We start from the raw sequence: 24,540 nt of genomic DNA, 5'->3' as shown, positions 1-24,540 counted from the left end.
AGGGAGACAAAAATACTTAGCTGAACATTTAGCCTACTTTCTGTTGAGGAACAGAATGCGGTCTGTGTATGTTCATATCCATTTATGTGTGTGTGTGTGTGTGTGTGTGTGTGTGTGTGAGAGAGTCCATCATACGGCTCAAGTGTTTTCCGAAGGCATGGTGTCCTTTGTTACTTTGCCGCCGCCACCGCCCGCAGTCCTGTCCGTCAGGTTCTCCTGACTGGATCCGTAAACATTAATAAAACCTCCTCCCTCTGTGCCAACTCCTGCCGCGGCTCGGCTGGCAGCCATGCAAATGCGAGGCCCTACACAAACAGCCTGTACGGCCCGGGACCCGCGGCCCGCCAGCCTGTGGACAGGTGAGCCCAGCGTGAGCCAAGTCTGGCCTTTAGGCTGTCTGCACTCTACCCCAGTGATAAAGCTGAGCTGCACAGGCAACACTGTGTGGCATTGGTGGCGATCAAAGCAGCGCTGGAGTACACAGCCGTCTCCGAGGATGAGATTTGTAATGAAAAAATGCTATTAGTTTTATGTGTTCTGGGCTCTCTGCTTTGGCTCTAAACGACGTACAGCCCAAATAACGTGGTGCCTTGTGGTTGGAGAAGAATCTGATTATTTTTATGGCCCTAATAACGTCTGAATGGTAGTGTGTGTTCCTGCGTTTGGACTGTGGCGTATCATGACTGATATTAGACTCTTGTGTGCTTCTTGTTTAAATGGGAGAGGTCCTTTATCTCATCTCGCAAGTGATTTCTATTTTAAGGCTTCGCGAGTCCTTTGATACACTGAATTGGACTGAAAGCTCCTCTCTGCCTCAGACCTGACAGCCTGTTAAAAACCAAATGTAATGAGTTATAATAATACACTTTTCTATTAACTGTGATCAGCTGTTTTAACTTCCTGGTTGAGGCTGCATCTGTTTAGTTTTTTTTACTGCAGAGTAACTGGATGTATTATTCATATTTCAGATAAGCTTTTCAGCCATCTTAACATTTGCACAAATCATACACACTCTAGGTTCTGTGTGTGTGTGGGGGGGTTAAGCTGAAGGAGCTTCTACTACATATGGAAATCATATTCTGATGCTTTTAAAAAAAATATGTAAATCAGCCTTTGCAGAAGTTTCTTTTCCGCCATTCTACAAATTCCCTCTCAGCACCGTGTAGCAGAGTTTATTGGAGGCCTAAATTCCTCCTGCCCTATATTAAACAGTGTCACTTTATAGCACCCAGCGCCAGTGTAAAAGTAGCACGGCCACTCTGACGCCTCAGCCGGAGCTGCAGCATGTTGACAGACAGACAGGAGACAACCTTGATGTACACAGTTATTTCAAGCTGAGGCACTCGCAGATGCACATGAGAATGCATTTATGCACAGACACACACGTTAAGCTTTTTTTTTCTTTTAACAAAAGACAAATTGAAACCATCCATGCACACACACACGTAGAGTGTTTATAATTATCCCCCTCCTTTGCAGTCGCTGTTCTCTTTAATGCTTCTGCAAATAGCGTCCAGCCTGGCGCAGAGGGGGGGGGGGGGGTTCGATGCCCCTCTTTCTGTGCCCCTCGTCTCCCTCTCTGCCAGCCATACCCCCCCTCTCATGTGGCACTTGCTACCACTCTCTCTTCCCTTGCTGTGGTCTGTTTTGACTGGGCTAAATCCACCCTGTCACGAATATCCCCCCTCGGCAAACGCGAGCACAAGCCCCAGCTATCCGCCCGTTCAGAGACCTCTAAAACCCCTGTACCCTAGAACCATTACAGACCCCCGTCCCTCCATAGGTGGATCATGAAACCCTAGCCATCTCGTCTATCCGGCCTTGAGCGTGTGCACACGGCCCCTGCCTCATCTGAGTAACAGCACTCTCCGCCATCCCCTCACACCAGCCGCATTAAACCACATGAGAATGGAGCTGCGGCTGAGCGGTGGCGCTAACAGCTTTAGCACTCCGGGGGCCTCCCTGCCAGGCCTGACAGTGGACGGAGTCTTGCCCTGTGTGAAATCAACGAGCCACTTATGTGGTCGGTCAGGTAGCTCGACCCCCTCTGACCAGCACTGGGGGAGGTAGGGCAGGGGAGGAGGGAGGGAGGGGGAGGAGGGGAGGGGAGGGGAGGGGAGGGGAGGGGGTCGACTGAGCTGAGCCACCTGCGGCTTGGAGACTCACTCAGCTCCTCTTAGTGGTCTTGGGTTATGCCTTAATATGCTTTACAGTTTCCTCTGACTGGACCCGTCACTGTGCCCCTGCTGCACGCACACACACACACACACACACACACACACACACACACACACACACACACACACACAAACCTGCACTACTATACTTGCGAGGACAATGCACTGCCCTATATTCATTCTCTGGAGGCCTAACCATAACCGCTACATGCCTAACCCCAGTCTTATTTCTAATCTTAACCCCAAAACCCAAGTCTTAACCCCAAAATATATCAAGTGGAAACCCAATTTTGGCACATGTGATCGTGTGAACAGATTTTTTTTACCTCCTCCTTGTGATAATTGCAAAACACACACACACACACACACACACACACACACACACACACACACACACACAAACACAGTCAGACCTGCTCACAGTTTTAGATTTTCATGCATCATCTGCATATGACTCATGCAGTTCTTTTAGCATGTAGAGATACCCCCCACCCACCCACACACACACACACACACACACACACACACACACACACATATACACACACACTTTCAGGAGCAGGAATAGCTGCTTCTAACTGGGTGGCTCTGCAACATTCTCCTCACACCACAATGCGTTTTTAGCAAGAACAATAGTAGCGTTGGTGTGTGGGTGTGCATGTGTGTGGGTGTGCGTGTACTCACTGCGCGGTTCTCGGGGTCCATCCACGGTGACTTTGATGGCGCGGTGGTAAGTGGCCACTTGTGGCGGTCCGGTGAACACGGTGATGGTCAGAGTGAAGCTCTTTCCTGCAGCACAGCAAACATGTCCATGAGGTTTCATGCAGGACGAGTCATGTCACGTTATAAACGGCCCTTTCTGATTATCTGCAAACTATTTGTTTGTCTCTTGTTCGCAACAATACCTCGCTTGTTCAACCTCAAATCATTACCGGCTTTTCTCCCGCTGCAGCCTTTTGAATTTAAGGAGTTGAAGAGGAGAAAAAAAAATACAGAAGAAGCACGGACCACCTCTTTTGATGGCCGGGTATGATTTCGATTATTGAGACAATGCGTTCCAGATCGTCCGAACGAGTTTACAACCTATCGTTTATTGTTCGACAAGGAGCCGGATATCTCGCTCGCATCTGCATCAGAGTCCGTGCAGAGGGGAGGGAGGCCGGTTCATGCAGCGGGTCCGGTGCTCGTCTCCCGGACTGAGAGAGGCAGGTCTTGTTAAAAAAGAGAATGCGTGGGAGGAAAGAAGAATCTTCGAGTGTTCTTGTCTACAGAAATGAAAAGGCTACTTCTTTTTTTATTTTATTTGGAGACCCCTTTCTAATCCATCAAATCACAGCTATTTTAATATTAAAATGAATTACAAACGGCCAGAAGAGGATCCCAATTCCAGGCTTTGAATATATATATATATATATATATATATATATATATATATATATATATATATATATATATATATATATATATATATATTTCAGGACATTTTGTTGTTTATGTCTGATATTAGTTGAGGTTTTGATATCGTCAATATCACACAAAAATGCTCAACGGGCCTATACATTGATCACACCATTCCATCCTTAAAGCAGGCCTGTTGATGTGTGCTTTCTTTTTAAATGCAGCACACAACAGCCATGATAAATAGTGTGTTGTATAGGATTTTGGGTGGTAGAGATTATTCGACACGTCGCAGGACCTGTTTTGTTTTTTTAAATGTATTTTATTTAAATTCATTTTTTAAATCAATCCCTCAGATTTGCACCACGTGGACAATCATTTATATTCCCCTGGATTAGGAAAATTACAGTCACATCGCAACTGTTCACCGTGACGCAGGCCAGATGTTTCGGATGACACCCATGGACGTCAGTTGGCAAAGTGAGGGCACTCGCCGTACTGGAAGCTAAATGATTCCAGATCTGCACTTTAAAAAAAAAAAATCTTCATAATGGACAACAGAGATCTGACAGATACTTTAACCGCCATATTTAAATGAGTATAAGCGTTTCCTATGTGTGCGTCTGTGCAACATATCCGATGTCACAGACGTTTCATATTTTTTCACATTTATTTCGAAATAATAACACGCTGTCAGTTGTCAGTCGTTCTCCACTTAGACCCAGACATATGATCCGTTACATTATTATAAGCGCGTTTCCAAATGTTGCTGTAAATGGCATTGCAATCAGTTGTAGCCGTTCTTTCACTCTGTGTGTGTGCAGGTGTGTGTGCGTGCGTGCGTGTACGCGCGCGTGCGCGTGTGTTTCAGCTCACCTCGTCCGCTCCTGCCCACGAAGCGCAGGTCGTTAAAGCGGGCCACCTGGTTCTTCATCACGGCGGAGGCGTTCCTCAGCTCGGCCGAGTAGTTCTCGTCGTTCCCGGCCATCACGGTGACCAGAGTCCCGTCGGGGACATCACCCAGAGCCACGACCTGCACAGGAGACAGCGGGGCGGTCACTCTAGGTCACCAAACCAAACACACTCACACTCTCACACACACATGCGCGCGTAAAACCGCATCCGAGTCCCATAATATTAAGCAGGAAATTCCTCACAATTTCACAAATATGCCAGCAATACATTACATAAATAATATAGCTGGGATATTTCATATGGTAGACACTATAATGTAGATACATGACATATAACAATTATATTATAAAATGTGTATAACATATGCTTCATTATCTACTGTACTATTGTTATTTATTTTCCTCTTGTTCTCATTGGATCTGATCCAAATACATTATTTAGATAATTCGAGGTATAATATTAACACGAGGCACAACTATAAAGCACCAAACTCATATAGGCAATAATACAGAAAAATATAATAATACAAAAATGGGGTCATTTTGTAATTTCAGACATCTCATAATAATTGCTTGTCAAGTCAGATTAAGGATGTTATTACTCTGGATGGAGCCGTTTGCAGCCAATAGTTAATCAATTAATAATGTAATATTCTACACAAGTGAAAACAGAAACAGAAACCAATAGCACAACTTCCAGAGCTTATTATGTAAAAATAGTTTCCTCAATAAAATGTATCTGGTTGGCCTTAATCATTAAAAAACAAATGTTCATGCGCTCTCCACAGTAAGAAACCCACAGTGTGCGTCATCAGAATAAAAATATAACTAAGTAAAATTAGAAGCCGTGTGTCTTGCCTTGAACGCCACGGGGAGCGTCTTGTTGCACCTCCAGTGAGACGGGAGGACGGAGCAGAGAAAGTTGGGGCTGTCGGTCCTGACCAGCTCGCCGGCGTGGTCCGCCAGAACGTCCACCACGTTCCTGGAGTCGGATCTCGACCTGAGGGGCCCCGGGGTGGCCATGGCCCCGTTGCTGTCTCCAAGCTTACAGGGGAAGGACGTGGAGGGCGGCGTGAACCGTCTGGTGGTGGGCGGCTCTACGGGAATATGCATCACAACAGTTTGGGTCAGTGCCACCTGACCGGGTTGTATCAGAAGAGCAGCACTCTTTTTTGGGAGAAGACCAGTTTTTTGTTTCTTTCTTTTCCTCCGGACGCTGGTGGTCTCAGGGGTCCACTGTGTGAGCGCAAAGGATGGATGCGAGAGCGCACCAAGTCTGAGTGAAGAGAGCCTCGCGACCCTAACAGAAACTAATAAACTCTGAAGACTGCGTGCTAGATCATCTGCACAGGATGTGACAGCCAGAGGAACATCAGAGTTGCTCTGTTGTATACCAACTTCAGTGTCTCTGAGTGCTGAACTCGCTCTTATCCGTCGCACACTTGATGGACAGTTTCAGCCGCGTGTATACAGTATATCAACACCGCCAACTGCTTGAGCTCTTACTTTGAAATCTACAGTGAGTCAATGAAAGTTCTAAATATATTATTGCCGATTAGTGGCAATCTGTCGGCGGTAATCGGGTAATCCAGCCGCGATGCAGAAAGTTCGACAATCCAGTTGACTGGCTTTCTCGGCTTAACGTTTTTAAAAGTATGATAATGAGTCGACTGAACAGCCAAACTTTGCCAGACGCCTCTTCAGATCTCACCACACTCCTCTGGAAAAAAAAACAACTAAACGTTTCAAGCCCGAATGTCTACAGCCCAACTACTTGCAGTACATCAGTGTCCTTTTTCTTTCGTGTAAAAGTTCTTGCAACTTTATCCTCGTTGAATCGCTTCCCTCAACAAGAAAAAAAAAAGCCAACGTCACTCTGTTACAAGAGGGAGATGTTCCGTCGCTTCCAGCTGAATTTCCCTTTAAAAGTTATCCTTTAGCGCAGGGGTTTGCGGGGCGCGAGCTAGAGCCGCGAGGCTGGACGGAGTGCAGAGTGCCGCGATATTATTTTACCCGAGTCATTTTAGTGTTTAGTGGTTGGGAGTGTGGAGAGGATTTCCACCAATGAATCTGCTGGGTTGGGCTTTCACCAGGCCAATCAAACTCCCCGGTGCTTCTTCCTCAAGCCCCGTGCTGTTGGCACACACACGCGCACACACACGCACGAGCTGAATTATTGATACATATCTGTGCTTTTCTCTCTGCTCGTGTTTTTTTTTTTTTTTTTTTTTTTTAATACCGACGTTAACGCGATGTAGACAGAAATTAGGAGACAGTGAGTTAAAAGAAGGGAGATGTTTTTTTTTTTTTTTACAGAGCTGGGCGAAAAATGTATTATTTGGACATTTTTAATTATAGTTAATAACATAAGCACCGTTGGTATTCAATAAATGAACTATACATGTGTAAGATATTCAACGTGATGGATTAAAACGTAAAATAATGTATAATTTAGTGCAAAGGAAGCTCTGTGTTAGGAATTGTCAGCCTCAAATGGAGTCAGTTTAATTGATACAACAATATGTAAAGTGCACTTTTATCACATTGGTGTGTCAGAGCACCATCTCTGAGCCATTTTTGTTTTCTTGAGCTGTTTATCATTTATCTAAGGAAGGCTTTAGACTGCAGAGGCCTGTGGGTTTACTCATTTATTCCTTTTTGAAAAAGCTATTATATCTGGCGGCTTCGCCTCTCCTCTGCAGGTAAATAGCACTTTCATCAAGTGAAATTATGGGTAGAAGACAGATCCCTATCACTTTAATTGGCTGAGCTTAATTAATAACAAAATTAAAGCAAACAGGCAAATAGGTTTCCTCCACATCAAAAGACACAACTGATCCTAATGACGTGTGTGTGTGTGTGTGTGTGTGTGTGTGTGTGTGTGTGTGTGTGTGTGTGTGTGTGTGCGCGCGCGTGTGTGTGTGCCAGAGGCTGAATTCATTAGAAACCTGAAATGATATAAGCGTCACATGAAAATGACGGCACACCCTACAGATCCTCCGCCATGCTGCTTTCGGACACTAGTTGGCGCATTTGCCTTTTCAATGGCTGTCAGCTCACAGTGTGAGGCAGGCGTCTCACACATGCAGAGGAAAAGGAAACTTTTATTTGCGCTCTGAGATAGTCGGACACCTGAATAATGGAAGTCTAGTCAGTTAAATTCATATAATTTGTGAGGCGTTTACGTTCTTCTAAGAAGCACCGGTGGCATTTTTTTCCCCCGGATCTGCATTTGAGGTTTTTTTTTGCCTGAATGACAATAATCTGTGATATTGTTGAGAAAATGAATTATTATAAAACACACTGACATTTATTCGTTAAATAACCGCGCGCTGAAGCCACGTGAGGGACTGGAGTCAACATGTTCGTTTCTAAATTTAGAGGATTCATTGGTTTATTGTGTCTTTTGCAGATTATCAAACGAGGCTTAAAACACTGAAAGTCATCCATGTCGGCTCTAGTGAGCCCTGACGGAGTTAATTATTGATTAGGATAGTAAACATTATTCTGAACGATTTTGCGACCTGACTGCTGCAGAAATTCATTTTGAAATTCTTGAATAAAAAAATGTAAATGGTTCAAAGAAAGGATAAAATACTAATGATTTAAATTGATCTACACGAACAGGAAATTTACATTAGTAGAAATATTGAAACCGTTGAAGTTTATATTAAAATGCTTCCAATCAATCGATGTTTGATGTTTAATAATAACAATTTAGTCTCGTGTGCGCATGCCGCGGTTTTTAAGTTGTTTACTTGCATGATAATAAATTAAGTGCAGTTAAGTGGCGCGAGGAGTCATCGGAGTGACTTCACATTTTCCCTTAATTTCCCCACTTCACACTAAATTAGAGTTCAGAGAGACAGAGATGCAGAGAGACGATTTCAAAAGTAAAAAAAAAAATGGACAAATCCTTATTACAGAAATTTACAAAAAAGCTGTGATATCAAAGCTTATTTTTATAATTAGCTGTTTATGTGGGCTCAAACTTGGCCACAAACCTCCCAATGTCAGTGGTGCTGCATGTGTCAATGCTGCAAGCACTTACACTTAAAAACAGATTCATAAAAAATATAAATTATACACAGTATACTAATTGTGCAGATCTCTTCCTAGTAAAACATGTTTTAGTTTCATCTTCAGTAAACAAAAACAAATGACAGTGCATCTTTTTGGGTCACTTATGTATAACACTCCTTGTTTGCAGTTGCTTGTTATTTTGGATGATCTAGGACAGTGGGTCAGTGGAGTGTGGTGACACATTTAAACAACAACAAAATAAATCTCACTAGAAATTATACACAAAATTCTGATGAGGAAGCCTTTATCTTTAGCATCGTCCTATGAATTCAGCGTGGACAACAACAGGGCTCTTATTTTGTAAGGGTCCCAGAGAAAGACCTCATGACCCCATTGCCTAATGAGGTTTTGGTGTTTTTGACTTGAAAATGTCAGGGAACCCCAAATCACACCAGCTCATTCTGCAGTTGAACTCGAATTCTTCCATAAAACAGCCCCAACTGCACCCCCACAATCCTATCTGCAAAAAAAAAAAAAAAAAGAAAAAAAAAAATCACCTCAGATCAGATCACCTATCATGCGGCCTCTATTTTGAGTGCAGCTGGACTGGGACAATGACGATACCGTTGATATTTTAGTCGTCCTCCTGCCCGAGTTCATTATTAATATGTGACCGCATGCTCCGGCTGTACCCTCCTCAGCCATAATGTGTGCTCCGGGCGCCTGTCACATTTAGACCTCCACATTTCAACATGCAGTTTCTACGGTTTCAGCCGCACAGGCATTGAGGACGGAGCCCGCCGTGCCCCTGAACGATTTTTAATGATCCGCGTGGGTTGAGCCTGAAATCAAGACAGAACTCGTGGAGGACATGTGAAACCCCCGGACCCACCTCAAATGGGCCTCAGCATATAGGATTCTTACCATCGAAGGTTAAAAAGAAAATAGATCCTACGGATAGAAATCAAGATATCACATCATTGTTAAGTGAAAACTTGTGAGAGAAGGAGAGGTCGCCTTCACCCTTGTGTTCCTGGCCTGAATCATAATGTACGCTCATAACCAAAAAGGGTTCCCTTAAGAAAATGGTTTGTTGGCTTTAAAAACACAACAAAGCAGCACCTCCACAGTCAAATGGTTCTAAATGGGACCTGAACAAAATGTAAAAAAAATTAAGCTTAGCTGATGCTTCCTGTCCTTTACGAAGAAGCACTTCCTCCTCTGTGTGCGTACAAAAGCAAAGAGAACTCCATTTACTTTACTTTTTATATGTAATGAGTCACATTGTAGAGACTAATAGGAGTGTGATCCCCATTAGCAGAGAAACCATTGCAAGCCTTTGGGGTGTGTAAACGTATACCTGCCTCTAAATGCCACCCACACAGCTTTCAGTGCCACTTAAAAGTCACTTTGAAGATGGGGACAGTCTCCGATACGTGGAGAATCCCTTCAAAGTTTTTCATCTTTTTTTTTTTTTTTTTTGCTGAATATGATCTATTAGCCTGCGTAAACTCCCGGGCTATTTTCAGACATGCACACATAAGCCTTTGGATGGGTAGCTATTCATTTGGAAAAGGGGGCTATGGGGGCAATTAGAAATAGTTTGAGGTTCGGCGATGACATAAGACAAAGATTTCTATCTTTAGAGGAGCTGTGGCGGTCACACATTTCTGTACATTCACAAATTACAGGGCAAGCTTTGGCCCTCAACCCACCGAATGCATTCCTTCCGAAAAGTGTCTGCTCGAATTTCAGCCGGGGGTTTCTGCTCAGTGGAAATATGAGTGTTGTGAATGGACGACTTCTATGAAATGGAGTTTTATTCCTCTCAGATTAAATTAGCTCTACTTTGGGGCTTGGGGTATTTTTTTGTATGAATGATGAATTCTGCGGTGGCTGTGGAACGCGGGGCTTGTTTACCCTTCCCTCCTTTTTTTTTTTTTTCTTTGAGACGTAGCTCGCTATGAAATGGACTTTTTCTGCTTGATATGACAAGAGTGTCTGTGATTAGACTTCCAAGCATGATGTAAGGCACCAAAGCCATTTGTGCCAGTCCCCTCAAAGCCAAATCATATTCTAGCGTTGGAGTGTTTATATACACAAGTCTATGGAGAAACTTTTAAACAACAGTCAGTGGGTACAGACTGTTTGGGTTTTTGGGCTCTTGCTGCTCTGATGGCTGATTCCCTCTCAAATTTTGATTACATAATGTGTCAGCACATCACAATTGGTGGTCATTTTTGTCCATTTTGATGTTCAGACAAGAAAATAGGAAACACATTGAACAATTTTGATCATCTGAATTTGTATGTTATTTCTTTTCTCCACCAGGGCTGCCTGTGTTAGTTTTATTGATCACTGGAATGCGCTTGTGTATTCAAACTTTGTTTAAGCTCTTAATGACCTTAAAACCCTTTTTTTACAGTTTTCTTTTATAATTAGCTCTTGTAGTGCTTTATATATTCAGTAACTCATGAGTGTCTGGACGTTATTTCAGATCCTCGAAGAAGTTTAGAGTATATATTATCCTAAACGTGATGAAGAGGATGGCGACATTCCCAAAAACCCAGCAGCTAATTGCTTTGTAAGCGCGAGGAGTTGAGATGCAGCAGTAACCAGAGGAGACAATGAGCACAGTCATCTCATGCATCTTTAATATTCTGCTTACATTTTTATAAAAGGTGCAGAGCGGAGCCAAGGGCTTATAAAAGCCCTCTGAATCAATTGAGCTGCATAATGGCTGCTGGGGGACGACTCCAACTGCATTTTTATATCTGTCCGCTGAATGTAAATGGACTTGCATTCATTTTCAAACATACCAGGCATGTGTTTGTCTATCTGACACTTCATTTCATATTGAATACATTATGGGATGAGTTTGGTAGCGGTGCCGTTTTGATGTTCTCCGATCCTCTAGAGCAGTGGCGGGAAGTACATTTAACTCCATTTCCATTTTTTTTATTTAGGAATAAATAACACAGTAGTTGTCTTACGATTGAAAAGTTTAACTCGCCATTAATAAAGTGTGCACTTTCTTAATGCAGGGGTTTCACTGCTTAGTTGGTCTGGTATGACCAGTAGCATATGGTGGCTAATGTTAGCTACCATTAGCTACATATTCCTGTGTAACTGACATTACTGATTCAAGTTTGTTTGATTCACTTATTGTCCTGTTGTCATCCCCATCAGTGCTTGACGTGGGCCGGTACACAGTACTGGCGTTTCTACAGTTTACTCTTTGGCGTACTGTGAATTTTTCTTGCGCACCGGCACTTCTCCTCAGCTGCGGGTACTTTGTTCTGCCCTCTACCTATCAGGTTGTGTAGGCGATTCCTCATGGCAGGGTTTTTCCTGGGTTTTCCCTGCCATCATAAGACGCAGCGCCAGCGTTTTTTGCCGCGCCTCATAGGCAGTACAAACATGAAAACAATGGAGAGAGCATCTTAACAAGCCGACTCACGGCACGTCCTTTTTGTAAAATAAGGAGTGAGCTGTTTGTCATATTTGTCTTTTTTCATTTGTGAAAAATAATGAATGGACCAATATATCATATAAAACCAAATATCTCCCAGTATCTTTTACACCCAGTAGAAATTCAGAATGTAATAATGATGATCGCTGATACAGGCCGCAGTACTGGCACTTCAAGCACTGATCACCACTGTCAAAGTTATTAAGTCTAAGTGCTAAAGTACATTTAGCTGAGAACGCTTTTACACTTTCACTTTAGTAGTATTTTAAATGTACAACTTTTACTTGTATTTTTACATTGTGGTGTTTTTACTTTTTCTTAAGGCTCTGAAGTCTTCTTCCAGCATTGCTCTCGAGGGGGGCTGGGTGCGTGTGCATATGGCACAACCTAACACACTCCCAAAATCACTCACCGCTTTCCTGCTCATGAAAGTAGGTCATGAAAGGCACAGTGAGACGCTGACGGGTTCACTGTGATCGGCGTTCGGGAGTTGATCGTGGTCAGGCCCCCACCCTGTCCTTTCAGTGACAGTTCAATGGCACACACCACACCCCAGGCAGGCGGGGGGGGGGGGACTCGCCGTAAACCCCAGTGTCACGGTCGCTCCGCCCTCACATCATTCGTCGGGTACACTCACCCAACGATGACAGTCAGCAGTCTGTGATGTGGTTCCCCGGCCTGTTTATTCTTTGGAAACCCACTAAAAGTAGCATTGGATGGTGCGCTCACCAAAAGGCCCCAGTGCTATTATAGGAGCACTTTGGGTCGAGTTTTGATCTGGTGGGTTTGTAAATAGGGCCCTGCCTTGCTGCGGGGCACCACTGTTGGGCTTTATTGTTTAGTGTGACCTGAGGGAAGCTTTTTGATATCCAGGGTGATTTGTAACCTGGAACCAAATGTAAAGTCCAAAATTGATATGACTTGTGGCGTTCAGGGTTGCGTACTTCACAAGGACATCAGTGTATGTTGTTATAATGTTGACGATGACGAACATACGAAATGTACCCTACTCTCCTTTTCTTCATTTTGCTGATGGACAGATTGTATTTTTTTTTGTATTTATTTATCCCTGAAAGTCAGTATAACTTTAAAATCTAAATGAGTTCCATAAATACGTCAACTCTCCCATTTTTTCACTTGTGGTTTTTAGTGTGAGCTATAATCATTTCTCATCTTTCTTTGTCTCCGTGTCTGTCTGTCTGTCTATTTGTGTGTAACGACAGACAGACACATACACACACACACAAATCCACAAACACACACAAACTGCGCTGTTTCTCCTTTCTCTAGCGAGAGCTTCTGATGCAAGGACGGCAATCTGTAATCTGTAGTAATTGCATGTTGCAGAAAAACATTTTTCCGTTGTGGTAATCGCTGCAATATGTGCAGTTGCTTTGCCAAAGTGACAGCACCCCCACCCCCTACAGACACACACACACACACACACACACACACACACACACACACACACACACACATATACACACACAGGAGTATCCTGACACACTCTGACTCTGGCAAATGTGTCCAGTTAAAAGAAAATTGGAGGCTGCTTCTCTCAGGATAGCTAAGAGACAAGGACGTAGAGACAAGCAAGTATAGTATTGTGACAAACTTGCAACTGGTAACAGACACACCCACACACACACACACACACACACACACACACACACACCCACACACACACACACACACACACACACACACACACCTGCGGTGCTGTCGTGCTGCATTCACCTTCTGCAAAAGATTTACAGTTCCTGCCAGTGACAGTTTAACTGCCATGCAGCCCCGGTGCCAGAGCCCTGCCAGAGCCCAGCTGCCACACACAGATCAGCAGACCAATCTCTCACAGGAGCCACATCAACTCACTCTCCGCGCTCCTTTGTTAACAGCTATGACACGGTGCAGGCAGATGATTCAAATTAAACACTAATACCCTAATATTCCTAGTAAACACTGTCTTTGGACAATTGAGTCATTTGTCAGAGTTCCTGTCGATCAGTGGAAGTTGTAGCCACATTAAATGTAGGGAGTGCTGTGACGGTCTGTGGTTGAACCGTCGATGCATATTTATCAAACCATTGTCGACCATTTCACCACCCCGACACCAGAGCGGCTACTCGAGTGGACTGCGGCGCGGGTTTATGAGGTCATCACCACCGTGAGACTGAGGGAAAGCCATGGTGTGTGTTGAGGAAGGCAGCCCTTGCTACTCTTGCAGCCTCAGCAAATAAGTCTCTCTCTTTCTCTCTCTCTCTCTCTCTCTCTCTCCGTGTCATTGCAGCACAGCAGCGCCGCACATTTATGATCTCATTATCCAGCGCGTCATCACGCCTTTGCCCGACAGAGACCCAAAATATGTCTGCTCGGTTGGGCTTTCTAACGTTGCCCTCGTCAACGTGTAACCACACACACCTAGTATAAGGACAAGTAATGCTCAGAGACATTTATAGACACACAGCGAGACACTGAGATTGCAACCAGACTGCGTGTGCAAACCTTTTCCTCTCTGGGCGGCTGCTCTGACTGCTGAAGCCATCCAACCTCCCAGCAGTTGAACTTCCCTGTGTCTCTAATGGAGTCTCTCTGTCAGATCAAACAGCTCGTGCTGACGGAGAGAGGAGACAGATCGCAGCGCTGGAAGCCTTTCAGTCTGACGGCCCCGAACACGTTTGACTGGCAACGTAGCCTGTGTCTACTCTTCCATCGCTGGAGACGCACAACACAAATATAGTAGCGCCACCAGGGAGGGGAAGAAGGGGGGTGAGGGAGAAAATAAGTTGTGAGGCGTCGCTCTCACACAAAGGCAAAGCCCCCATAGCTCGGCCTTTTTCTCAAAATGAAATCGCATGTGAGTTGAATATTAGGAAGTGTGCATGGCTTCCAGCAACCACTGAGCCATTATAGCAGAGCCTGTAAACCACATTTTCACCAGCAGACAATGCCCCTTTGTGCTTGTTGTGTGGCTGTCCCCTCTCGCTGGAACCCGAAGAGAAGCCATGCGTGTAAAAAAAAAAAAAAAAAAAGAAATCTGTGGAGATTAGCGTGAAGATGTGAGGGAAAGTGATGAAGATGAAGTGTCAGTTTTAGATCTCTGCTTAATTAGCGGCAGTCATGTCAGGAGGGGCGAGCAGGGCAGTCTGCCCTCATTTAGCCCCATGGCGAGAGGGACCTTTGATGTGGTTGCACACGGAATGCTGTTGTTCATTCCTCTCTGCAACACAAGCCACATGTTTTTATTTTTTGAGACTAGGTCCCTGTTACTTTGGACTACGGAGGAACACGGTGAGAAATGTAACGTATGCAATGAATGGCATGAACGCTAACCAGCAAAACACAAAGTCGTTGAGGACTCTGCCAACCAGGCGCCGGGCCAAACGTATTGTTCTTATAGCTGCATTGTGTATTCGCATTCAAATGGATTTTTTTAATGGCTGTGTGTGCATGTAGAACCTCACTGCACGCGCATATTCAAGCATAGCCTTATGCAAACACACACAAATACACACCATGTACACGTTTCCAACTTTCCATCTATTGTCATCAACATTTGTCCTTTTCAACTCCTTTCATCACTGTTAAGGGACTCTTTCAACAGGGGTCATTCCAGGTTCTGTCACACTCATTCAAGTGCAAATGGACTTCAAAAAGCCCCCAAATATTGAATTTGCATTTATTTCCCTCTTCAGAAGGGGTTCAGCCTCTCGAGCACCATCTGACTCATCGCGGAATACAACCAGATTTGAGCAGGAACCCCGGCGCTGTTTTCCTGACAAATGTCCGTGCCACTTTCCTCTGCAGACGTGAGACAACTCTTGGAAAGTACTCGGTTGGCCCTCAGGGCCTTTCATCGTGAGGAAACAAGGGTGTGGTGACTTTCGACCTGCAAGCCAAGGAGCTCAGGAGAGCACTTAGACACATGCTATTGTCGTACCTCATAAAGTCTGAGTCCCAGACTTTTGCACAGTAAGTAATTATTGTCAATCATTCCGATTGATTCCAAATTAAATCAAAAGAAAACGAATCCTCTTCAGAAGCCACTGAGCTATTCTGCAGCGACTGCAGAGACTCACTGTGCTGCATGCGACTCGGTTTCTGTGATGTCTTTGGGCTTTATTCCCAGCTCTAGATTAAGCAAACCTAATTGGGGGCTACAACTTATTTTCAATGGAGTCCCTCCATTCAAATCATTGCTTGAGTCAAGGACTTGGCTTAATTGGAGTCCGGGAAACCGCCTGTGTGTCCGAAGTGACTGAATGTTTCCTCTCATGTTCTCCATCGCTAATCAGTAGTGGCGTTGCCCATGTACAGTTAGCACCCTGGCCACGTGGAGCTAGCATAGTAAGGCAGGACTTTCCCCTCTTTGACTCAGAGCCTGAGGCGTCCATTGAGGCTTTGCTGTAACTGCACCCTAATCCCCTGATTGCTGTGTTGAGGCTCGGCACGTCGCTGCTCCACGTCAAGGCGGCCGCGGCTAACGACGGGCTAATGACACGACGATGACAAGGAGCGTTTGTAAACCCAATCAGCAGCCTGGAGCCTGGCTGCCTGGTGATTAGGTTAATCAAACTCTGTACCGACTGAATGACTGGCTCGCTGTCTGCCTCTTATGTCATCACACTGATTAAAGGGAAGAAGTTGTGTTCAAGTCCGTCAGGCCCTTCTAACACAAACGTCTTTCTGCCAGGTTGGCAGTGTTGGCTTCGGCTAGCTGGCATGCTACAAGCTGCTGAGAGGTCTCCCCGTGAAGTCCAACTTTGCTCATTTTAACAAGACAGAATGTGTTAGGATGCTGTTACCTTCCTGCTATAAACCGTTATATAAATCTGTAACAATTCATGTCCAACAGCGAAAATCAAGCTTTCTTAGTCCCTCTCTAGGATGCACAGAGATTTTGTGACAGTGAATTTAACAAGGTTGTAGAAACCCTCACTCCTGTCAGCACAAGTGCTACCACTGTACATAGTAGTCGGTTAAATAGTCTTTCACTTTTGTGAAATCAAGAACGCAGTCACTGATATTTTTCAGTTAAGTCCTCTGCTGTTTAGTCACCATGTGGGTAAATCTGCTGGACTAAGGCATCGGGAGACCATATGTTAGTCCTGACCAGCTATTACAGTGAGGTCAGACAGCATTTAGAGGGGGAGAACGTCACGGTCATCATGTTGACATACACTGTGCCTCTCTGACTCAGCAAGGGGGGGGGGGGGGGAATGGGACTTAGGCGGAGGACTTTGTGTGCGTGTGTGCATGTAGCCTTTATGCGCCAGTGGCAGTTTGTGTGCGTATGCTGTGAAGTTCCCTGCACGCTCCTCGCGCTCGTGGCGGCTGCGTCTGCGACCGTGAGAAGAGTGTGTGCAGCAGACGGAGTGACCTCACAGGAGACAGACTATGGCGAAGAGATGGAGGGACCACTTCTGCTGCACAGCTGAGGGGGAATCCCTGGCATGGTGTTTCCTACTGAGCCAATACAGAAGTGAGCAGCTGTAGAGAAAGTACACGCTCGCTAAAGTTCACTCCAGGCCAAAACCTCCTGCAATACAGGGGTGATGGATCATTTTGTAAATTTTGCGTGAATTTTAATGATTTAAAAAAAAAAAAAAGATTGTCATTTTTTGCACAGATTAATTAGGGAGTTTTAGAGATGTTGGTAGGCAGATTTTGTGACCTTAGGAAAAAGCCAGGCTAGCTGTTTCCCCCTCTTTTCACTCTTTATGCTAAGCTAAGTGGCGGCTGGTTTATCTTTAACTGACATATATATACTAAATATGAAAGTGGTATAAATGTTCTCATCCAACTTTCAGCAAGAGAGCCAGTAAGCTCATGTCCCAAAATGTCAAACTGTTCCTTCACTCGTCTTTTGGTCACAGCATAAACGCTGATGCTCAATGCTCAAATTTGCATCCCTCCTCTGCAGAGCTGAGTCGAACAAGCACAATTAGGTGACCCATTACTGATGCAGGCAGCACAGTCATCTATTTGTCCTCCCCAATGAATAGGCCAAGAGAAAACTAAAATCCCATTTTTGAAATGCTGTCTCCGCAAACATCAATTCCCTGCGGTTAAAGTTAAGTTTGAGGGGAGGGAAGAAGCGACCCGAAAACATATTTTATTGCAGCAGCAACAATTAACTGTATGTAAACAAGTCGAAAAAAAAAATAATTCTGGGAAAATAGAGAATCAGAAAACATTTCATAGCCGGCAGCTTCTCGCATCCTATCATTATCTGCATTTTTCCTCTACCGTAATTAAGTTTTTTTCTTTCTTTATTGCTTATGGGAAGAGGGATAGGCTATAAGGATGTTTTGAGGATGATTAAAGTCGCTCATTATGACGTGAAGTTTCAGTCTGGAAGACGGATATTTTGTCCATGAAAAACATTCCTTTTCATCCTTTGATGGTGACAAAATGAGTTCCTCTGGGCCTCAGATCTTTGCTAAACTTTCACACATGATAAAATAAAACCCTCTGTTCCTCCTGTGTTCCATCTTGTGTACCAAAAAAAAATTAGAAGTTTGCTGCTTGCTGATATGTATCTGAACATGTGGGATCTCCATAAGTTTGAGTCATTTTATGTGCTGCCGACCAGACCCATGCCCGCCCATTAAAGTAATTTGTGGCTAGGAATGCAACTGTAATGTTAAAAACAAAAGTGCACAGCAATCGACGTTGTGCTTAGTCACAGGCAGTTTTGGCTTTTCCTCCTTCTCACTGCAACAGAAAGGATGTTGTTGACAACATCTGGTTAACGATACAGGGAGGGGTCTAAACAATAAGTCTTCTTCATCTGAGTCAAACTCGGGTCACAGCTCTCTCTAATTGTAGCCAGAGTTACTAAAACAAACTAAACCTGTGATGACACAAAGGTTTCATTTCAGTTTTTACGATAAATTGTTGATCTTTTTCCCAGCTTCGCAGAGAAATGCAAGCAAATTCCATACACCAGCGTAACTGCTGCATAAATTTAGGTTAATAATACATAAATTAGCGTACAATGATACTCGTGTTTTTTTCTGCAACCCCAGCCTTGCCATGTAATAAGCTGTGGGGTTGGCCTGTGGTTTAGGGCGTAGGTTTAAAACAAAATTAAGAAACAGAAAATTGCGAGAAAGGCCTTTCCTTAATTTAGTCGTCCACCATGCAGGACGCATGAGATCATGAAGAGTCTAATATTATAACAGTGATGTGGGTTTAATCATTTTAACGTAAGGGCTATGAAATATTATCGGCTCGTAAGTGGAGCAAATTAACCATAAAGAAATGAGTCATAGAAATAGAAGAGTCTCGTCCGGTATGGGCTGTACTTTTTTTAAAATCAAACGAAAGAATTTTATATTGTGATCATTTCCACCTCGTTATCCAATTACGCAACCGTTTTTCAAAGTCTGCATATTTTCCTGCCAGCATGTAGTCTGTTCCTGTTTCTATTTCTTTCTTTTTTTTCTCATCAGACGGTCCCAGTTAAAGACGCTGGTCTAGACATTATGAATTCCTCTTACATGACTTTCATCATATTAGGACATTTGTGTCCTTCACACGTACTATTCTCAAGCGCCACTCTTTAATTATCATGTAAGACTATCGTGCGTAGTCACAGCTGCCATGCACAATCAGATCAAGGACTTTAACTCGCAGACTGAAATCTGGATGAACTATGTTAAAAGGGGGCCCGAGACACCGAGTCATTTTCCTGCCGGCCTGGCCCGACACCAGGCCCGGATCACATTGGCTCCTCGCTGGATGCTGTTTTCGGAGTCGACGCTCCTATGGGAATGTTTGTTGAAAGAAGTTGCTCAACCTTTCAGAACCCCCCCCCACAATGTGTAAGAGAAACCTGTACAGCATAAATCTATATTATCAGATTGGCTGAAAAGAATCTTGCCCCTGTGGTTGCTTGTCGACCACCAGAAAATTGTATTTACCACCACACTTAGCGCGACTTTAACCTTGACCAACGCAGCGCTGAGCGTGGTGGTTTGAGCCAAAAGTCTACAAGGGCGAAGGCAAGTTCGGGATTAGTCGACCACATAATCAGCACGCCCCTCCGCGTACTCTTACCTGGAAGCCATCTGACTGTGGCAGCCCCTGAAAGTGTGCACCATAAAGGCGTGTTGACAGACGGTGAAAACGGCGAGACGGACCCAAAAGTAAATAAGTACCTCCAAAAACGTTTACAGCCCTAATCAAGTCCAGAGCGTTCCCCCTATCCATATGCCTTCAGTTTTATAAATAGATATTATACTCTGCTAAATTGGAGACAGGATTTTGCCGCTCTGTGGCTGTCATGAGTTTTCTATTATTTGCTTTCACTTTAGAATATTGAAACTCTTAATATCTGGTTACAGATTTCAGCCCGCTCAGCCAGTTTCCATGTTTTGGCGTCACTCAGGGGCCTCACACTGAGCAGGGTTTTGAATGGGCTCCAATCAAGCGTGTTAATTTAAGAGTGGGGGGGGGAAATCTTCACCATATGACTTTGTTATTAATAAATTCACCAGAGGCCAGCCATGTGTTCTGTCAAATTTATAGCCTTTTTTTTTTTTTTTCGAGCTACTGTATAGCGACTTTTTATTTGTCAGTGGTTCTTAGCTTGAAGTTCGTCTCGAGTTTTAATCCGCTGTGAATGATTCATCTCGATGCATTTTCCTCACACTGTGCATGTGTCTCTCAGGCTTTTCTCGCTCCCAGAAACGTGTAGAACAAACCAGACCACCTCCCAGAATCCTCCAAAATAACCCCGCTACAACTGTGGTGAGGCACGGCGCGTTTCTCACACACAAGCCCTCACTTCCATTCATGCAGCGCAATAAGCCAAACGTATAAAAAAACATTCCCACCCTAATAAACCGGGAGCCTTTTTCTCTGCCACAAAGGGTGCTGGCTCCCAAAAGCGTCTGAAAAAAAGGGACCCTTGTATAAAACAGCCTGCGGGGAGCACGGTGGCCCTTCCAAGTGGAGGAAAATGCGGCGACAGGAACGGATCCGAGGATATGACCCACCACATGGGCCAATCACAGCTGCTATAAACCAGGTACCCCACCTGATGCAAACACTGCAAGTATGTCAGGATCGGAAAACTCAGTAAAGTTTATACAACTCTGCTTCACAGGGGGAAAGTCCGGCACTTTATTTTCTTTTTTTTTTTTTTTGGAGCCTACTGCTTTTTTTTTTTTAAAGTGTAAAAGTGTCCGAGAAATGCTGCTTTCTGGTTAAATAGTGGTGCTGCTGTGTGAGGGTTAGCAGGTGTTTAGCCTCATTGTGGTTATTATCAGTAAGCTGCAACAGCACTGTGAGTCTGCATCAGATTAACGCCTCGTTGACGCAAAGCTCTACATCTCGGTTACTTTCTGTCTCTAAGAACACACCATATCAGACGATGAGCTTTTTAATGACCGAATTGGACGCCATGAGAACGACATGTTGCTCTGTCTGTTCCCTTTGTGACTTGGTGTGTATGTGTCATATGTTATACGTGTGTTTGTGTGTGTGTCTGTCTCTGAGCTTGAGCGTAGGACTGAGGTTTCTGAGGTGAGGCGATCTCTCGCTTCTCACGCGAAGTGCATCTGATGTTGCGCATCACATGCTTACATGTGTTCTCTGTCTGCACCGTGAGAGAGGCTGCAATGTAAAAGACAATGACACCTACAGCACAGACTATTAATGTTTGTGTTGTTTGGTTTTTTTGTAAATCAAATTACAAGTTAGTGCGACGCAAAGTAAGATGTTGAAGACTGAAATCATTTTTATTTGAATGAGGAATTTTACAATTTGAAATTCAGGAACTTTAATTTAAGTCCATTTCCTTTTTGTGGGATTTTTCAAATGAACGAGATGTTGCTTACAGCAGTGTTTCCTGCCTTCTGAAGAGATGATACATTATTTCCACAAGCTTCACGTCGCACAGTATTAAAGTCAGAGCTCGGGAAGCCAGACATTTAACAGTCTCCTTGATTTTCTGTAACCGTTCCTCTTAATTTCAGTTTGATTTGAGTCAAAAAAAAGAGAACTTGCCAAATTGCTTTGCCTGTGTAATGCAAGTTGTTAAACTAACCGCTGGGGTATTTTGCTTACATGAGGTAGTCGCGATTTGAAATGCTTTCAGATTGAACTGGCGTATTTAATGACTCTTGGCCTTTGTTCTCCCGCAGTTCGGTTTCAGTCTCCTGACAGAAAGAATTGTAAAAGGGTATTGCATATTCACTAATGATTTCCAATGGATGATTACAGCTTTAAATGCTTGTTCTTCCCCCCCTCCCCCTTGACCTACTGTCTCACATCCCATCTCGCTGCTCTGGTTAGGCTTTGAAAATCAAAATCAGGCGCCTGAAAGCACATTATGTTAGAGGTTAGAACGGCTCTGAAGCCTGATAGACGGCATGCATGAAACCTGAAGTCACACGCTGATCTGTAAACAGTGAGGAGATAAAGGGAGGCAGATCCAGCGGTTCTGGAGAATAAAAGGGGAGCAAAGAGCCTGAGCCTTGTCAGGAGGAAACTATAAATGCCTGGGTGTCTGTAGAAGCCGTGAGTACACTGGAACATCATCCCCTGTCACTGCGGTTCCACTGAGGATATCAGAGGATCGTTCTCATGTGAGGCACAGATGTACTGAGTCTGTGTGTGTGTGTGTGTGTGTGTGTGTGTGTGTGTGTGTGTGTGTGTGTGTGTGTGTGTGTGTGAGGCTGCAGAGATTTTAAGATATACTCTGCAAACAATTAGGAGCTGGTAGTGCTTCTCCTGTGGCTGCCTCTAATTAACACTGCAACAAGCCCTTAATTGGGAAGGAGATTTAGTTTTTTCCTGCTGCCTTTTGGTGGCTGTCACAGTGGGAACAACCGAGTCTCCCTGGCCACCATCAGATTAACAAGCTCAAGACCGACTACTCTTTGTGTTTATCGTCACTTACCGGAATAAAACCCAAAGTATTTTAGTTAGAATCAGGTAAAAGTTTCAACCTTCTTCTCCACACTTAAGAGCTTCACTATTTGCAAGTAAAAGCTGTCTGATTGGAATCGCCATGGCAACAAATGGCCTCCTCGTTGAGAAATATAGTGCACTCACCTCACCACATAGACCAAAAGTACCTCCTGGAAGTAAAGCAGAGTGAGAGAGCCTAATATGTTTGTTTTTTTTCCCTTTGCTCTTTTATTGTATTGCTGTGTTCCAGTAAAGGGCCCAGTCACATGGAGCCTCTGAGCTCGTATTCTCACAGAGAGAGCGCCGAGTTTCACTTGATAATGAATGTCTGTGGTGAGAATCCCATTATGGCGCTACTCCATCAAGCCTACAGAAAACACAAGGCGCGCAGAGGCAAAGGCATTTAAGGGCCATATCAGTCAACTAGATGAGGGCTACTGTGCAAATCAGATCCTCCTTTGTGAACCTCCCTCAGCACATGAGTGAGTGTGTGTGTGTGTGTGTGTGTGTGTGTGGACAGAGAGACAAATGCATTCAAGAAGCTTCCGGCTCTCACAACAACGTGTTCATGATAATGCTACTTTTTTTTTTTTTTGTCAAAAGAACCAAGTTGTCAAACTAACAAAGCTGCACATTCAAAACAAGTGGACAGAGGGTGGGATGGTGATGAGAGGTGTGGGGTGTGGGGGGGGGGGGGGGGGGGGGGGGGGGGATAAGCGCTCACCTCTGAGTAGACTGCTGCTGTAGTTGGAGAAGGAGTCAAAGATGCTGTTTGATGCCATGACAGGGAAGCCAGAACAGTGTGGAGCCCGTGCTGCGTATGATCTCCACCAACCTTGGAGGAGACAAAAAAAAAAAAAAAAACACAAGTACGAGAGTCAGACAGAGAAGTGAGGAGAGGAGAGGACAAAACTCCTGGAGCTCAGAGCCCGTTTGCAACCAAGAATCTAGGGTTTGTGACCACCGCAGGAATCCCAAGCCACAAGCCTGCAGAGAGAGAGCAGCAGCAGCATGTGTTAGCAGCAGCACCGTTTGAGAGAGGGGGAGAGAAAAGAAGAAAATGTGAGAGACAGAAGTTTAGAGAGAGAGAGAGAGAGAAAGAAAGAAACAGTTTAATCAGAGGCAACGGCAGCATTCGGGTCTCCAGGTGTGGAGGTGGACTCACCAGGGCTGGAGATGAGAGGGGGCCCAGCGAAACGGAGCCCAGGGTGGTGGAAGCGGGGCCGGCGTGGGAAGGGCTTGTGGTCCTCAGTCACACGGCGGGCTGAGGGTCTGAGGTTAGCCAGCTAGCTGGATAGCGTGGTCTGCCTTTCTCTTTTCTCCTCCACGACGGTGGTGGCCTGACTGCAGCGTCAATGCTAGTAAAAGGCTAAAAAGCCACAGTCTATCTGCATCCTCTTCGCCATCCTCCACACAGAGACACACACACACACACACTCCCCTCCGTGAGTGGTGGAGCCCACGTCACGTGAGGTCACCGGGCCTCTCCCTCCCACCCTCTCACCCTCCCTCCCCTCCCACTCCTATCGTCTTTGCTTTATTTTTTTTTTCTCTGGTTTCTCTGCGTCGCTTTTTTACTTTCCATGCTTCTCCTTCTCTGACTCGCCGTCTTCACTCTCGCTTCTTATAGGACGTC

At 44.6% G+C, this 24,540-nt stretch overlaps 1 protein-coding gene across 3 annotated transcripts in view; it reads right to left on the bottom strand.

The window, feature by feature from the left end:
• The window catches only part of runx3 (RUNX family transcription factor 3), a 47,402-nt gene extending 23,062 nt beyond the window's left edge, over positions 1 to 24,340 (bottom strand). For all 3 annotated transcript variants that reach the window (XM_068721603.1, XM_068721605.1, XM_068721606.1), the window contains exons 1-5: positions 24,070 to 24,340; positions 23,629 to 23,739; positions 5,348 to 5,586; positions 4,452 to 4,608; positions 2,862 to 2,966 (exon numbers count right to left, since the gene is read on the bottom strand). In XM_068721603.1, the coding sequence (XP_068577704.1) occupies positions 2,862 to 2,966; positions 4,452 to 4,608; positions 5,348 to 5,586; positions 23,629 to 23,686 (559 nt within the window). In that variant the 5' untranslated portion in view covers positions 23,687 to 23,739; positions 24,070 to 24,340. The remainder of the gene's footprint in view (positions 1 to 2,861; positions 2,967 to 4,451; positions 4,609 to 5,347; positions 5,587 to 23,628; positions 23,740 to 24,069) is intronic.
• Positions 24,341 to 24,540: the final 200 nt, after the last annotated feature.

This window comes from Cebidichthys violaceus, unplaced genomic scaffold (assembly GCF_023349555.1).
Source record: "Cebidichthys violaceus isolate CVI_PGR_0920_01 unplaced genomic scaffold, fCebVio1.0.p SCAF_28, whole genome shotgun sequence".
In the NCBI taxonomy this organism is placed as follows: Eukaryota; Metazoa; Chordata; class Actinopteri; order Perciformes; family Stichaeidae; genus Cebidichthys; species Cebidichthys violaceus.
This window is presented reverse-complemented; position numbering and strand designations above follow the sequence as displayed.